This window comes from Caloenas nicobarica, chromosome 11 (genome assembly GCF_036013445.1).
Source record: "Caloenas nicobarica isolate bCalNic1 chromosome 11, bCalNic1.hap1, whole genome shotgun sequence".
NCBI lineage: Eukaryota > Metazoa > Chordata > Aves > Columbiformes > Columbidae > Caloenas > Caloenas nicobarica.
Window position 1 is genome coordinate 1878985 of NC_088255.1, and position 18202 is coordinate 1897186.

General features: G+C 43.6%; 1 protein-coding gene across 5 annotated transcripts in view; it reads left to right on the plus strand.

Moving 5' to 3' along the window:
* The window catches only part of FBLN2 (fibulin 2), a 106464-nt gene that overhangs the window by 68047 nt on the left and 20215 nt on the right, over positions 1–18202 (plus strand). For all 5 annotated transcript variants that reach the window (XM_065642692.1, XM_065642689.1, XM_065642691.1 and 2 more), the window contains exons 3-8: positions 4263–4374; positions 8696–8825; positions 12267–12453; positions 13839–14045; positions 16419–16535; positions 16982–17083. In XM_065642692.1, the coding sequence (XP_065498764.1) occupies positions 4263–4374; positions 8696–8825; positions 12267–12453; positions 13839–14045; positions 16419–16535; positions 16982–17083 (855 nt within the window). The remainder of the gene's footprint in view (positions 1–4262; positions 4375–8695; positions 8826–12266; positions 12454–13838; positions 14046–16418; positions 16536–16981; positions 17084–18202) is intronic.

Below are 18202 nucleotides of genomic sequence, written 5' to 3' on the forward strand. Positions count from 1 at the left end.
TCACTCTCAAAATGTAATTTATGAACACTGAAGGGAAAAAGAGGGAGGAGGGTTTTTGAAAATCCCTTTTTTCTCCTGTCCTATTCTGACAAACTTATGGTTCACTGTGCAAGCGGGGGGAAATAATTTAGTAGCCTTTAGCTGTGTGTTTTCCTCGGTGTAATATTTGAGCTTCAGCTAAACTTTCCAAAATACACACACCCCCCATAGCAGATTTTTGTGTCTGCAAGACGAGCTGCGTGGACGTCGTGTGGCCCTGGAAAACCGTGTGTGACCCTGAGCCGTCCCACCGAGCCAGGGCTGGACCCGGCACTGGGACAACCTGGCCTGTTAAACCGCAGTCAGGGAAGAGTTAAAATTCTCAGGAGGGGAAAATGTTTCAAAAAAGAATTGCGTGAAATTCTAAATGTCTCTAAAAGACAATACACGAACTTTTGAGATTTGGCCAAAATGTACTTAAGTTCATATCTTCAGAGTGATGTAGAATGATAATGATGGGAGATAAGTTGCTAAATTGAAAACGAGTGAGGAGACATGATGCTGTTTTATAGTACAGCTTGAAATAAATTACTTTTTTTTCCTAGTGAAGAAATTAATAAATAGCAAATTATCTGTTCACAGGTGTCTTATGAAGTATCAAGGGCACACACAATGTAAAAAATATTCAGGATTATGGTGTTCTCAAACACAATTACTTTATTTTTTGTGAGCAGATGTAAATCTAATTCTAAATCTGCTAATATCATGAGAGCCTCAAATAAACAGAGCTCTGTTTGAATATATCAGTGTTTCACAGTCTATAGTCTCCATCCAGCATAGAAGCTGTGTGATTTTCAGTCTTGTGCATGTATCTCGTTGTATATGTTTGTTCGTGCTAATGTGTAATCAAAATATCATAAATCCACACTAATGACTGTGAGTCCTATTATGAATTATTCAGTTTTTCTAATTCCTGATTGAGATAAAATGCAGTAGTTTGTTCATTTTATTATAAGTGCATTCTAGATTTAAAAATTCATAAGCTCGTAACAAAAGGCAATATATTTTGTAGATATGACTGTTTAATGGTGTGGCACTTCAGTACAGCAATCTGATACTGAGTCTTTAGTGAGGAACGAGTAGTTCATTTTTATTTGAATTATAAATCATGTAGATTACTGCAATACACATTAGTAGATTCTGCTGTATTCTGGCGTTTTAAACCTAGCAATACTGTAGCAACAGATGTGTTTCAGCATGTGGTAAAATGAAGGGAGTTTCCACCAAGGGAACACATTAAAACTACGTTGAAAAACTGTGTTATAGCAATGATTTGTTACTATCTGGTACCAGGTGTATTTCCTGCCTAGTTTAACTGTGTATATCCTCCCTCTCATGTCATATAGCAACTCTTACATGTAGTACAGCTTTCAATACTCAGTTATATTTTTAACATGGTTAAGACACCGCACAAAACGAAAGCATTGCCTGGGCTGAAGTCCAGCTGTGGTTCGTTCTGGTGCCACGTGTCCCGTGTGTGAGCAGGAACGTGGGAGGACAGGAACGGCGTCGGGCACGGAACCCTCTGCAGCGGGGCTGCTTTGGGTTGTCTCGCCCCAAAGCCTTAAAGAAAATGAGATAAAATTTACAAAAGTTACGGGAGGAGCGGGGACTGTCCCACCTGTCCTTGGTACGATGGCTTAATGGCATCGCGAGACTGTCCCCAAAGCATGTTCCGTGCGGCAGCTGGAGCGGCCAGCACTGCTCAGCCAAGTCGCACTCAGGTCTGTACGGCACTGCCACGGAGTGTGTGACATGAACTTTATCGGGGTCAAAGAACGCAGACCGAAATGGAATTTGGCAATTTTCTACCGTGAGATCTTGGTCAGTCACGGGACGTGTATTCCCTCCTTTCCCTCCTTTCCCTCCATTCCTTCTTTTCCTTCTTTTTCTTCCTTTCCTTCTCCACCTCTTTTTCCTTCCTGTTAGATGTAGTTTCTTAAAGTTGTTTTCTCACGTGCAGACATTTCATGATCACACGCACCATATTTTGTGTATGTTTAATTTTTCTAGTTGCTTTTTATAAAGCAAGCCATGCTGGTGATGAGAACTTTCCAGTTTGCAAAATGTTACAGTTAATTTGGGAGATAATATTACAAGCATAAAGGAATAGTCTTCTGCTGAGGAGGTTTGTAGTGTTTGTGTAAGTGCCAATATTTTCTAACATTGAAGATCACACTACACTTAAACTGCTTACCCTTGATATCTACTGACTACTTAGCTCTCCAAGACACTTTATAAAGTTCTACTATTGTTTGAAACATAGAATAACTGCTGTAAAAACTGCTTGCATGGGCTGTCTTTGTCTCTTCTGCATTGTGCAGCATGGGTACCCAGATGTTTTGAATTGTAGCTGTTTCTAAAAATGTCTCACTTAAGTGTTACAATTTTGCAAAGAAAAATTATTTGGCTTGATACCATCTACCGAATGCAGACAAAAGAAAGGGTCGTGTTAACTTTTTCACTAGGTCTGGCCTGTTGGAGGGGCTGCCATCTGACCCTGCTGACTGCAGGAGGAGAGGGTGCTCAGTTCAGCTGGGATGGCGGCAGAACCTCCGATGAACCGCGATGCCATTCCCTGACAGATCCAGCCTGTGCAGGGCCAGTCCAGCAGCGACTGCCTTCCAAGTGTTGCGTTTCGTTGAGTTTTGCACCTTCAGCAGCAGCGGCTTTTCTCCTAAAATCCCTGTAGAGAAAGAGGTTCCTCACGCTCCTGCTGTAAGCAGAACTGATTCAGGAGGGATTTATCTGAAGAGTGGCTGGGGGATCTTGAAAATCCGTAGTTCTGCAGCGTGGGTTGCTGCGTGTTGGTCAGGGAGTGATACCCAAGGTCCGTTGCCCCCACACATCTCCTACAACTCTGTTTGGGATGGTTTTGTCTTGTTTCTTCTTAATGGTACCATCAAACCATGCCAGAGACTGGCCCAGAAGGATGAATGAAATGTACGAATTGTTCCTTATATCCATAAAAATGGTTTTGAAAGGAACTGGAGCACTTCTGATGAGCCAATGGAGCAGGTGCTGCTCCAACTCCTCCGCCCAGGGCCATGGACTCTTGTGGAGGAAGAGGAGCCCTGTGGTCTGATCAACCATCTTGATTCTGTGTATTGACATGAATATCAATACTGCGAAATCACAGCTCCCGAGCAGTTGTGATGCACCTCATGTCTCTCTAACATACATCTCTTAATCACTTTCTTACCCGGTATCTGTGTTAACTGTTCCCAAAGCCGACAGCTCCTGCTGTGGCCCCGTTAGCCGGTCCGCTCGTTAGTGGAGCCCATCCACGGTGTGAACGGGCGCAGGAGGGACCTTCCCAAATGTCTCTGCTCAGCCTGATGTGACCTGAGTCTGTTTTATACCGTCTATGTAGCGTATTGCAAATCCACTAGTTTAAGTCCTATTTCATCGTGACCTGAAAATTTACATATTATTGCTCGTGTTTTACATAAGCTCATTAGCAGAGTCATAGTTACGTTTCTCACACCTTTTTCGTTATGATTTTAAACTAGCTGAACCAGCAAATTCAGCCACAGGACACTGCAGGTATACGTACTCCAGGCAATTCTGAGGAGTGAAATTTCTCCATCAGTCTTATGGAAACAATTTCTTAATGCTACGTACGCCCAGCCTACTAAAAACACCCTTGCAAAATGCTAAGACCTTTAAGGGACTGTGACAAGAAATGTGCTTCAGTTTGTTGTTACTCATCAGTGAAACTTCGTATTTATAATTTGGTATAAGAGAACTGCTGCCCCTTGTGTGAGCCATAGGCCAAGCTTGTGTACACTCGCTGTGCTGTATTTTGTTTGTCGTGAGCTTTATTTGGACACCTTCATGCTGCCCAGCTGGTGGTAGCAAAGGCACTGTAATGACTTATTAAACTTGCGTTAAGTGGCCAAACATGATTTTTCAGGTTTTTGTTCAGAGATGTCAAAGGTGGAGTTGTCTTCAAATCAGTTGTGTCTTTTATTGTGTTTAAAACTCTAATTTGCTTCTGCCGTTCCTCCCTGGAAGACGTTATTAGGTGTCAAGATATTGCAGGTATTAGTCGCCTCTTTCTTTTCTTTTGCATGTAACTGAATGCAATGTGGAAAGGAAAAAAGAAAAAAAAAAGAAGAAAAAGCCGAACTATTGTTATTTTAAAGATCTTCTTAATTAAGAAAACAGAGCTAAAGCCAGCCCATTCCATACAAAACATTCTGGGTGTATGTTTTCTACAGGTTCCACAAAGGAATTGATTGAGAGCTGCTGTGGAGCTGGACAACAGTGGGCTATAGACAACGGGGAGTGCACAGAAATCCCTGTAAGTGGAATGGATGGTGATATTTGCAGGTACGTAAGGCAAAACTGAGCATTTTAAATGAACATAGAGAGCAGCCCTTTAGAAGAAATGAAATGATTGCACAATTTGCGGGATGTTCAGGGCACTGGGAACTGTTTCATTCATTGTATGAATTATTGGTAGACTGGCAATATGTTTTGACAAATTTGAAAGAAGGATTTCCCCCTCCCTTTCCCCAAAGTCTGATCTAAACAAAAGCCTTTTAAGGTTTCTTTCCCTCTCTCATGTGGGCAGAGCGCAAATTTTTGTTTTCCAGTTTTATGTGCATCTGTGGAGTAGCAGATAAATAGAAAGGCAGAGTAGCTAAATGTGTTTGTCTTCCACTTGGCAAGTGCTAAATGCAGTGATTATCCGTCTCGTTAAACGATGTGCTTATTGTCCGATACGAATGGCTGCGGGTTCTGACGCCTGTGTCAGCAGCATCTGGGCTGAGTGAGGGTGCCAGGTCCAAACCGCACAGCAAGAGAAGTAGAACGGGTGCAGGGTGACAGGGACAATGACGTTCCCTCCCATTCATTCCATCTCTCTCTCCTCCTCCCCCAGTCTGAAACAGGCCATAGGGAGGGATGAAGGCAAAGTTCTCTGGTGCTACATAAGATGGATTTCTCTGAGAGTAATCCCAGCATTTTCAGCGTTAAAAAAGTTTGCCATCATCAGTTTTATCAAAGGTAGGACCATTCTGAGGTTACTGGGAGATTAAAATCCCCCGCACTGGGATCTGGCATGACATAACTGACACGTACCAACTGTCTGTGAAGTAAAGACAAATTAAAAAATTCCAGCCTTCTCCTAAGTAGGTGCAAATCCAGTATGTTAATGAGTTGCACCTGCACATCCGAGGCTGGGTTTAGATGAAAAAGCCAGATCCTAAATGTTTCAGTCCCTGTGAATCTGTTGGGATTTGGAAGAAAAAGAGACCAGGAGTTCAGCTGGTTTACTCTCAAAATTTCAGTTGTGTCCCTGTTTTAAAGATTTAAAACCAACCCTAAATATTCCACGTAAAGAAGATGTTTCATGTAGAAAAGCGTTCCAATCCAGACCTCGAAAGTGTAGACAAAACTGCCGGGTCCAACACCGTCGTGCACCATCACCATCCAGCATGCACGCACCCACCAACGCCACTCGGGATCTAAAGGGTTCGAAAAGTAGAAGATAGATACTAATTGTAAAAATTAGTTACCGTTCTGCCAGGATGGTTGTCTGTACCTCTTGGGTTTTACAAGCAACCATGAGTGCACTGAGGGATTGATTTTTCCAGCTGAAGCAAACGAGCGGTGCCTCCCCCGTGTCTGCTGAGGCTGAGGTTGTTTCTATAGAGATGGCAGGTTGAGGTGTCTGGTGTTTCCGAATGCCGTTTTGGGGTTTTCAAGTGGCAAAAACTTAAATGTTAAAGCTACTCGTTGATGTATCTTGATGTCTCTGGACGTTTTATATTAGTGCACCAAGTCAGTGTACCTCTGTGTAATGATCAACACCACTAATGGCAGCATGGGAACTCTATTAATGAGATGATCGAGGTCAGGGTGAGCATTGGGAATGTCCAGGGGAGGGTTTGCGCCGAGCTTGGCTGCAGACACAGTGGTGAGTGATGTGTGAAACGCGATGTCCCCCCTTGGAGCAGATGTAACATCTGGCTTGGCCAGGGACATGATGGCGCTTTTTTGATCTGCCCAAGGGTTATGTGCAAAACCCCACCACAGTTCAGTATAAATTTTCCCATTTCTCCAGCTATCATAAATGTCATACAGCGAAACAAGTCGTGCTTATCTGAAGTCTTTTTTAGATGTGATTTGTTTGTTCCCTTTGATGGTACAGACACAATGGTTTGGTTAAGAAACAACAGCAGGTTGCCTAGAAATGATGGCTATGACAGAGGAGTCTGCTGCAGCTGGGACTACCTAAAAGAGCTCGTGTGCAGTAACTACACAAATGAACTTAAAATAAAGCAAGTTACAGGAAAGCCTTAGACAGTCAATTGATAGTCAGATGTAAAAATACTCCCAGAGCTTGTGCCACTGGCTGTGTCAGAAATAGGATGTTAGGCTAGATGGAATCTCATCTGACCCAGTGTAGTAGTTCTTATCTCCTAATTGAAACGTTTTTATCGTAACAGAGCGGTGTTTATCTGGTGGCATTGACATCAGCTGTACCAGTGTGAATCCGGCTTTCTGCTGACGCTGTGTCCCCATTAGACTCACATCAGTGTGATCACATTGACGTCATTTCACTGATCTTAACCTGTTAACTCTCTCCCTAAAGCAAAAATGTTCTGAATCTTCTTCGAACCAACAACTCGTCTGCTCTCCTAAGAGTAGGTTTGTGAAGAAGAAACAAGAGAATGTGGTTAATGCTGTTCCCAATTCATTTGCTGCTAATAGAGTAGCTGAAGCTGAGCTGTGCTGATACACTTAAGGAAATACTAAAATAAAAAATGGCCAGTGATACCCCGATGCTCCAGATAATGCTGTTTCTACTATGTATTTCATACACCAAAGGAATTTCTCGCAGCTAAATGTCACGTTGCGGAAGAAGATGAATCTATAGAGGTTTTAGTGTTTTAATACGGTGAATGCTTTGCACATATAAAAATGCTTCTAGCAGCATTTTGTCATTTTTATAAATGATAATGACTTCCAGATAGTTGTGGGGTTTTTATTTGTTTTTAAATTAAAGTTTGGATGTCTTGTGTAAGCAGCAACAGTTAAGTTACTGGCACTTGAGTCTATTTGGGTAATAACTATTCATTGTTCAAAAAATTCTCCAGGTGGCAATTATACTGGATTAGAAAACTAACTTCCTAGAAAGCGAAGCACATGGAGGTGGTAAATCCCCTTCCTGTAATGGCACTCAAACCACTGCTTCCTGCTTACGCCTCTGCAGCATAAAAATATTAATGTAAAGCTGACGCAACAGGCCATTGGTATCAGGAAAGTGGCCAAGTGGCTGTGGCTGGCTGGGTTCTACTGGAAAAAGAGACATCCCTTTCCTTTTTTAATTTTTTTTCTTTAATGGAAGCATTAGGATGAAAGCTGTGAATTGTAAATACATTTTTCTCAGAAAATAAAAGGTTTTGTTTCCCGGGACAACTGTATTTTCTTGCAGTAATAACAGCATCTGACTGACAAAAGTTGTTTGCTTGCAAATAATTCGGTTGGAGGAGAATTGCTTCGCTGTGGGGCACTGGCTGTTAAGATGCATCAACCTCCCACTCGCTCATGGTTGCCGGGCACCCCGTGAGGCAGCGAGCGCCGTGACGACGCGTCAGCAAAACATAGTGCCACATCAAGGTTATTCTTGGAAACGTAAAAACTGCGCTTAATTCCTTCATGCCACCAAATCTGTCCAGAACAGAAATTCATCCTTACTTATGACATAATGTATGGTTTCATCTGAGTTCTAACGTGTCAATCCATGTCACATACGCCCAATCTACAGGTCATAACCCCCGCAGGACAATTCCTGTGGCCACAGCTCCCAGTGCTCCCCCTGCCCCATCACGGGGCCGTCCCTGTCCCGGGACTCCCAGTAAAACGAGTAAAATGGGACAGGGACAGGAGTAAAGCCAAACAGACAACCTGATTTTGTCTGCCCTTTTGTATATGAATGGAAGAAGCAGACACCTCTTTGAAGGGGCATCGGGGAAATCTAATATAGACTTGAAAACAGTAGGGAGGAATATTTTATTATTTCAATAAAGGTCTATTAAATTTCATTTAGAAATTTGCCATTTAGATTGTTAATCTGTTTCATTTCAACCTCTAGTGAATCCTGTTAAAATGTTAGATTTGAAGAGCTATATATAGGAGATGTTCATACACAGTGCTCGAGCCTCCCGTAACCTTCTCATTGATAGCTGGAGTCAGAGGAAAGCTGAAGTCCTGGGTTACGATCTGCAGGGCTATAGCGCATGGAGGGGTTTTGTGATGTGCCACACTCCTCACGTCCCGTCCAGAGCTTCAGCCCTCTGCTTGGTGAAGAAATAAGTGCGTACAGCTGCATTTCCCTTTTCCTACTTGCCAGAGAACAAGGCTTCTGTCCGTTTTCTCTTTCTGAAGACTTCTGAGAAGCAAAGCATGGCGAAGAGGGACTATTTCACAAATATAGCCGAGCTGTAAGGGATATCGCTGGCCAGGCTTTCAGAGATAGCGAGCTGAACACGAGACTCCTCAAGCGTTTATCAGTGCATCTTCTGTATCATGCTAATGTTGACACCCGTGTCAAAGAGAGATCAAACCTGTGGGCTGCGTTGTGAAGCCAGCAGCTCGGGGCGGGGGGTTTGCTGTGCATGTGACCGCTGTCCTGCTCTTGCAGGGTGGCACAGAAGCAGTGCTGCGTGTCGGCCGTGCGGGAGAACAGCTGCCTGGCCGGCGTGGTGGCCGCCAAGGAGGGCGACGCGTGCGGGCCGGACGAGAGCGATCCCTGCGGGGGCTCAGCCTATAAGGTACGGCGCTCCGATGCTTCCGTAGGTTTTGTTGCAAATCTGAGGTGTTCTCCCTTCCTGCGTTTAGCAGTAATTTCTTGATACGTTATTATGGAGCACAGAAAATCAGAGTTGTGGGAATGTGGCAGGGAAATGACACTGCACTTAGGTTTCAATTGCCTGGTGATGCAGCCCCTTCTAAAACTTCACAGTAATGTTGTTTTGAATTATTTCCGTCTCTATTTTTAAGATGTAACTTGCTATATTACTTCTACCTCCTCACTTTGGAAATAGCTGAAAAGACCGTTTAAGTTTTTATATCTATGTTGTGGAAGAATTTACAAAATGATAGGGGAAAACTTAAGATATAACGCGAAACCCATTACTGAAGAGTTTGCTTGGCTACGGTGTTGAATTGCAGCCTCATTTCTCAGTTAAACAAAACGATGGACGAGAGGAGCGAGCATTTTAGATGATGATGGAAGCATTTGGTCATAAATAAAGGCAGACTGTTAACAAATGGTTCAAATCACGAGCCACAGCCTCAGCTTGTATAAATGAGATTTGCTTTATGAGAATCAGTGGAGCCAAACCAATTTAAACCAGTTTGAAGATTCAGCATCTTGCTTGCTCGCTTGCCTTGTTTTTACCAGAAGGGTGCATTCCACAATTCATTTCCCTCTGATAATAATTTACATAGCTATATCTAAGCTTAAGTGCAGCTTCCCTTGTCTCAGCAAGAACCTGATTAGTTCTGTGTGTTCTTATACATCGGTGACGCTTGTGGATAATTGTTCACTGCAAAAGCAGAATACATGGACGTCTACTGCGGAGTTTAAAGTTTAATTAGCTATGCCGATTTGTCACGTTCAGAACTATTAATTACTTAGGTCTGGAGTCTGCTATTAGAATCGAAAGAGAATTTGTGCATTTGCGAGCAGACACTGATATTTCTGAAGTGTGACAGAGTTATTATTCTTATGTTTTCACCGTGGGTCTTTTGCATGGCAGTTGAAGCACAAGCCGTAGGGTAAGTCTTTTGTCTGGAATGTAGAAAGATAAGTTTGTTGCCCCAAAGACTTTGCAAGACGTTTACACTGTCCTGCCAGAAGCCGGGTGGTTTGCTTCCAGGTGGCAAACGTGTAGGTCTTCAGGCATCTTAGATCACGCGTAGGTCTTCTTCAGGCACTTTATTATGGATGTGGCTCTTTTGCTTCGAGATGGATGCAGCAGTGCCAGCTCTTCAGCTCCAGGTATTCAGCCTGTCCTCAATACAGCTTAATCTTAGGCTGATTCTACCCGTTATTTAAGACAAAAAGCACGTGCCTAGGGACTTGTTGCTAAAGGACGGAGATGCCAGCATGGTAAATCCAATTATGCTGGATTCCAGGAAGGATATTTTGAAGAAGAACATAGAAAGCTGTGGATCAAACAGTGGTTCTCAAGGCAAGTTTCTCAATCTCAATGCAAAAGTAGCCGTATTTGTTATTAAATCAGTTGTAAAATTCTGGTGAAGTTCAAAAGGTGGGTAATGGAACGTCAAGACGTTCAAGGTTTTGCATTTTAGAAGGAACTTTTTGACAAACAAGTTTTTCCACTGGAAAATGAGTCACTTGTATTAATCTGGAAAACATGTGAACCCAAAAGCGTGCGACTGATATAATACTCTCCGCGATGCCTGCACATGGGATAAATTGTGAATTAAAACTGTGACTGAAAAAAGCCATATTATTTATTATTCAAGACAAATATTCCAGTATTTTTACAGCACTTCAGTTAAAACCTTTAACTACTTTTATTTTGCATGTTGAAGCTGAAAAAAGCGGACCAAAACTAGAAATATTTACAGAAAGTAGAATTCTCAGAATTTGGGAATTCTGGATTTGAGGAGGATGAAAACAGGTTTTTTCTCTGTTCAAGCATGACCACAATAAATTAGGTAATTTTTTTAATACTTCTTGAAAAGGTGATTCAGTCCCTTTAGTATCAAAAATAATTCAGCGTCTTCAGGACCTGTACTGTAAACTTTTCATAGACATACGTTTGGGCACATAAAGGCAACTCTTTATGGCTGTGCACATTCATAGATGTGAATAACACCTCCTGTTTATGGTGTTTGGGGACTTTTCAGGTTAGAAAGCAGGGACAGAAAACATGGGCTGTGGTCGTAGGTACTGGGCTGAACGTGCAAGGGGTATGTATAGCGCACAAAATGCCCGAGAAACGCTAAAGCTCCGGTGTTTGAGTGTTGAAAAAAGCGTCTCAGCGGAAGAGTTTCTGCAGATGGAGCTGTAGGGACAGGTTTCCCTGTCTCCACGATACAGACAGACTCTGGTTTGATGTCGGTGCCAGTCTAGGGTTGCAAATCATGAAATGTGTTTCCTTCCCATTTCCATCTGTATCCAGCCCATCCAGCGCCGCTTCTCCTCGGTCAGAGATCTCTCTCCTGGGAAGTGGGAGCTCAGTTCAGTTTTCTTCTGTTCCATCCTTGGACTTCCTGTTGACATATCTAACTGGTGCCAGTTGGAATTACGACCTTCATTTTATGTGTCTGATGCCTTTTCATTTAAATCCAGACAGGCATCTTCACAAATGGCCCCTGTATGTCTCTTACAACTCCCTTCTCAGCTTCCTTGCTGAATTAGATATCCACTGTGCAGACACAGTATGGACTTCTTGAATTTGATATCATGTATGTGATGTATTTTTCTGGTCGACTGTGCAGTAGGTTTGTGTGTGGCGGAGTAAAGCACAGCACAGGTTCTGTCTGCTACCTGCAACAGAGGAGACTGCAAGAGAGACCCCAATACAGGGATGCCCCACAGCATCAACCCCTCAGGGAAGCTGCTGCTTAGATGGACTCAGGAAAGGAAAGGAAGGCAAATAGATCATAAAATATACCCTGGCCTTGCTCTGTCTGAGCTGGACTCTGTCCAGGACAGTCTGGTAATAAAAGGTCACAGTGGATGTGTAGGGTAGTGGTGCATCAAGGAAAGAGTCTTTACTGATGGAGATCAGGTGCTGATGCTGATCCTCATGTCCGTGCAAGATATTTTCAGGTCCTTTCACATCACTTCAACAACTAACCATTTTTTTGAGATCTAATGTGAAGAGGTATAGCATTATTTTGTTGACAATGTACTCTACACAGAGCAATGGCTGTGTGCAAGAGCTATGAAGAGGTGATGCGCGGCACCGTTACCTCTTTGCATGCGAAGTTGCCGAAATCATTGTCACAGCGAGAGTGTGTGTTCAGCCTGGTTGCAGTTGAGCCATTTGTGCAGGGATGGCAAAACCAAGCGCAAGGAAAGCTTTGATGTTTGCAACCGTCCACACACTAAATGCTTTTCCAAATGTTCCGCTGCTAAAGAAAGTGCGGATCGGTTCTGGGGGTGTGTGTGGGCTCATCCCTGAAGCGGATGGTGTGAAATCCTTGTCACTGACAGTCTCCTCCTGTTGCAGCAATGCTGCGATTGCTGTCATCTGGGCCTGCGACTGAGGAGCGAGGGGCAAACCTGCGAGTCCAACGTAAACCTGGGCTACCCCTGCAGCCACGTGATGCTGTCCTGCTGTGAAGGGGGAGATCACTTCATCCATCCCGAAATAAAACGGCATCCTGAACCTTTGCCAACAGTGACACCTGAGAAGGGTAAGTGTCCATTTGTGATGTGAAGACATTGCAGATAAGGTCTCTGGCTCCTGTGGTCGTACGGGGAGGTGTTGGAAGGAGTAATGCTGGAAGAGTACAGTTGCCTTCCCCCTCAGATCGAGTAAAGACTTCCTTGTTCTTAAAACAGTTTTGAAAAAGAAATGTAGGTATTTCTCATCCTCAAAATAAACCTTCAATCGTTTGGATTTTTTTTTTTCCCCTCTGAGTCACATAGTACAGAGACCTGCCACTGACTCTTGGTAAGAAGCAAAGATGAAGCTGGTCATTGCCCTTTAGCAGAAGCAATCCTTAAAAGTTCTGCGTAAAGCAAATTGTGAGTTTTTTCCAGGTGAAGTAGTCCCATAGATGATGATACCAATGAAACCCGGGAATAGATTTCCTATTGTACTGCTGAATCCCAGCAGCTTTCTCATGGCACACTCTGGAGAAGCCCCAGAGCACTGCAAGTTTCGTTTTACTCTTTCAGTGTACGAACAAAGTGATGCTGAAGAGCGAAGTCAAATCCCTGCAGCCAAAGAGATATGGCAAAGGGAACACAACAAGTCTGGAGCTTGGACATCTGTGCTCCCCCAGCCCAATGAAGGCTCCTTCCAGCATCGCTCTGGAGCCGCCTGTCACACAGGAGTCCCATGGTGACCTCCTGCCTACTCTAGGATTCCATTTTTGTCCATTCCTTTCTCGTGAACCAAATGTCTATTTTCTCTCACCGACAGATGTAAAGGTTTATGTTGACCTAGCTGAGACCTCACTGAGTAAGGAAGTTTACATGGCCGTGTTTGAGAAAAGCTGACTGAGAAACTCGCTGAATGGTTCATTTTAGTATTGCAGAAAGTCTTGTCAGGCTTGGTCAGGAGATGACAGGGATGGTGCCTTTGCCAGTGTCTAAGGGCACTAGGTGGGACAGCCGTGTCACTGCTCAGTGTGTCCCAGGGTGTTTGTAATGCTAACTACAGAAGTAGCCAATAAATGAATAGTGATGTTGAAAAGAGTTTCCAAACCAACTGGATAACTTTTTCTCCTGAAATTAAAAATTCAGGGTGGTTCTTCAGTGAGGCCAATTCAGATGGGGCTTCAGTGTGATACGTTAGTTCAAAGAACGATAGCAGTGACATTAGTGTCACAGCTCCCAGGGTCACCTTCTGTGGCAGTGGCTCCCTTAAAATGTCTGTTCTTCCAGCCTTACAGAAGGAGGTGGACCTTCAGCACAATGGTCTTGTCTTCAGGATGGGTTCCTCTGGTCCTTGGTGTAACTCTTTTGGGTGGCTTTGGCTGTATCTGGAGTTTGCATGAGCAAAAGCTCCATACTGTACAGTCCTAATGCCAAAACACTTGTTAGAGAACCAGCAAGCGTTGTCCTCTTGTAGTTTCAGAGACAGAAGATCACAATGAAGCTTTGTCCATCAGTAATGAAGCCGAACTGTCAAATAACCTTCCTGGAGACGACCTGGATGAATGTCTGCTCTATGGTGGGGAACTCTGTCAGCATTTGTGCATCAACACCGTGGGGTCCTACAAGTGTTCGTGTTTTCCAGAATTCACTTTGCAAGAGGATGGAACTAGCTGCTCTCCAGGTGAGAAAATGGGCAGGAAACACCATGTCTTTGTGCCACCTGCATTGATCTACCAAGCTTTTATTTAGTTTCTCTGTAGTTTCTGTGAGGTTTTTTATATGTTTTGATGCATGGACATTTTCCGTAGAAATTGGACAGGTTAATAATGTAAAGACAAACAACCATTTAGGAAACTTAATTATGCTTAATTTTAGTGTATTGGTGCCATGAGATCAGGGTGGTATTGAATATGTTCAAATCAAGACTGCTTTCACTTTTCAGAAGAGGATTTCTAAAGGTTGTTAGTGAAATACCTTTTCTTAGAGTCGTTTGTACTTCACAGTTAGCTCTCCTTTAGCTAAACTTTACTCGGTTCAGACAGGCAGCATTGCTTCCTGAACTTTGATTTTTATCTAAAATCGTTAACATCTTTCAGTGATACAAAATCTAAATAAATCTAGTGTGGTAGAAGTCTTGAAAAGAAAGTCTATTGTGGTGTCATTGTTTTGATGTCTGGAGTTCTCCAATGGCAAGATTCCAAATCAGATAACCCAAAAAGTTGAAACCTTATATTAGTTACAAGTGCTCTCAGTTATTTAACAAGCAAAATAAGTGTTGCCATCCAGTGACCAAATTCCTTAGGTTTCGCATACTTTCTGCCCAAGCCAAACAATGAGCATTCATTATGTCGCTCTTCTCAACGTGATGTTACAGCGTTTACATCAATAATGTGTTTGACAGTGTTTTGGCGGCAGCTGTCTGCTCTGTTGTTTTTATTAAAATTCTGGGGAAGGAGCCTAATCCAGAAGAGGTAGAGAAAACGGTTCTTGTTTTAGCACTGAAAAATTTGGCTTGGTCGTTCACCTGGAGCACGTGCGTCTTTGCTTTGCTTTGCTTCTCCCACAATCCGAAGTGCAGATTTGGGTTAATGGATCTGGTACCTGGCCAGTCGGTGTTCTGAGCAGCTCTGCCAGGGCGTGCTCAGGGATTTACTGAGCTCGGCAGGGGATTGTGGCTAGAGTCGGGGACTGTGAGATGTCTGGAACAAAGAGCACAGCGAGGACGGGTCGCTACCCGTGTTCTGGAGTCCTGGGTCCTGTGAGAGGAGAGGGAGGTGGCACCTCACGTGCCACCCATGGCTGACCCTGTGTGCTCTGCCTGGCCACACTGAACAGTGGCCTCTTATTTCTCATTTTCCCCCTGTGTACGTGCACATCTCTGTCGTGGTCTCCACATGGAGACCCGCGCCAGACAGTTTCACGTCTCATGCTATTGGTAATTTTTACTCCCGTGATTAGATATAATGCTTTCGTGTTTGTTCCTGTCCCAGTAAATTTCCTGCTCTTTGCTGGATCGTCAATGTTTTTGTATTTAACTTTCGTTTTTTAAAATATGTCACACTTCTTCATGAGGCTTGCACAAGGTGATGTTCTCGCAGTGGCTCTGTGGGTCAAGGAGAAAGCGCATACATTGATGAAACTTCAAAAGCTCCTTCTCACTTCTCTGCTTTCTCTCTGTGGAAGTCATTCAGGCTATGCCACAAGCAAGTGACTTTTATTTGCTTCTGTGTCATAGTCCATTGTATGTCTGTGATTTTATTTTTTTTCCCCAAATTAAATCCCTCTTTTTCCATACCCCAAACCTTTATTGCATTCACATGTAGCCATTTAATGTTTTCAGTGTTTGGTGGCTCACGCTTTGCTCCAGGTGACACTCGAACTCAAATCAATGGGAATGGGACACATCCATCTTAAGGAACAATTTAGCCTTATGGATTTAGGCTTCTCTTTTGATGATATTGATAAACTGGATTAATCTTATTGATGTAACAGAGCTGCTTTATTTTTTTTTTAACTATTCTGATACCTTTAACATTACTGTTTGTTGAAAATCTTAATGACAGAGAGCAGCTGTCATGTTTTCCACTTGGCTGTGTAAAAGCCATTCCAGAGTATCCCATGCTTGTAAAGGTGAGCGTCTGCTTTTCGTCTGTGTTAAAATAGGATGTACAGAATAAGTTTAGAGACTCGTTTGGGGTCCAGCTTTTTTTTCATCATACACCGAATGAAAGGCAGCCAATTTATAATACGGCAGCATTTAAAAAACCAAAAATTAACACTTTCTGGTTGATTCATTAGGTGTTGCAATATTTGACTCTACAGAAGCTCCCTCATCTGTATCCATGACGTCTGTGAGCGTCGCCATTAGCACACAGCACAGTTGTTCATATTGAGCAGATGGCAACTTCCAAACTTCCATGCAGAGACAGTTGTCTGGGTCACCAAATCGTTTCCTCCTACAAAGCATCATGGAGCGGGATGAGGGACGCTTGGCACGGGTGTCTGGTAGAGATGACGCTGTCCCTGATCCGTCTCTGCCTCCCTTGCCTTACAGATCCTGACAGGGGACAGGTGACAAGGCTGGAAGCAGAAGCCACCATCCCTCCGCCAGCCTCTCCTTCTCAGCCTCTTCTCATCGTGTCCTTGCAAGAAGAGCTTGACAAGTGTAAAGGTATGTTGGAGGTGCAAACCGCAGATGAGTGAGGAATGTTTAGAGAGCTGGAATAAAATTTCACCCATCCCTTCACCAGTCTGATTTCAGTGCACATCCTTATTTTGTTACCTCTGGCATAAGGCCGAGCAATTGTCAAGGGACAGCTGAGGAAGCGATTTGAGGCTCTGCTCTGATTGCAGGGTTAGTACACACCTGCGATTTAGTTTAGGATAAGCAGTGCAGCTGTGCAACAAAACCTGAACAATACAGGTAGGAGTGGCACAGGTGTGTTTCTGTGTAATTGGAGGGTTGTAAGTAGTGATTAGGGCTGCCTGGACAGATTGTTTACAAACTGCATTCCCCATTGCCTAAACTGGAATTGTATTTGGATGACCTGGAGGTTTGTAACTTCGGCTGATCTATGTTGTGAATGCTAATGTATTTTGCAATTTTGCTTTGTTTAGATAATGGCCCCTGCAAGCACATCTGCAGCGTTGTGGAAGGAAACGTCGTGTGCTCTTGTTTGTCTGGATACACGATTATGGCTGATGGGATTTCTTGTGAAGGTGAGGGGTTGGGGTTCACCACAGAGACATGGTTATAGCGCTTTTATATCTCATACCCCGAGGTGTTTCTCTAAGGGTTCCTTATTTTCAGCATTGTGAATTGCAAGGGGCAGTACAGAGAACATTTGGCAGAAGAACTGCCAAATGCACCAGTTGCACCAGGGGAGGTTTAGGTTTGGTTTTGGTTTGTGTTTTTTTTTTTTCATTATGATTTTCTTCCTGGAAAGGGTTGTGAAGCACCCCAACAGGCCGCCCAGGGCAGTGATCGAGTCACCATCCCTGGAGGCGTTTGAAAGATGTGTAGATGAGGTTCTTAGGGACATGGGTTAGTGTCAGAGTTAGGTTCGTGGTTCGACTTTATGATCTTGAGGGTATCTTCCAACCAAAATGACTCTGTGATTCTATGGTTCTAGGAAATCAGATAACTCCTGAGGCACAGCTGTCTGGTGTGCCTGTCACCTGGGGACTTCAGGTGAAGGCAGGCCTGGATTTGTGCTCTTTTCCTCTGACATCCCGGGGCTTTTTTTCAGCCCTCTTAGTTTCCCTTCCCACTAGGATTCCTCCCCAGTGTCTGTCTGCACAGCTATGGACACACAACCTTTCTTCTGAGAAGGGCAGCAGCCGGCTGGACGTGGGCACGTTTGCTGGCCCGAGCAGCCCCCTCAGAGTGACAGTTCTGCCCTGTCACCTGTTTGGTTTGTTTTATTTCTCCTTGCCTTGAAAACCTGAATTCAATGAGGCTTCACCGCTACGATGAATGTGCCATTGTGGGCCGGGCCAGCTCCGTGTGATCCAGTCGACACTAAAGCACCATGGTGAGCAGGGAATGCCAAAGCTGCATCGTGGTTGTTCATAGTAATATAAATTTTAAATGGACGTGTTTGGGTAATGACAAAGGATACGTTTGCCCAGGAAAGATTTGGGGGTTAGAAGCAATGCCCTGTGACGTACCTTAATTATAAATCTGTACGTGTGGGAGCAGTAACAGCCAGTAGCAAAATTCAGTAGAAGCTTCTGATGCTCAGAGTTGCTCACAAGTGATCCACATCCCTCTTAATTTCAGATTTTATTGAGGAACAAATAATTTTCATGAAATTCCAGATAGCCTGTGAAGAAAAT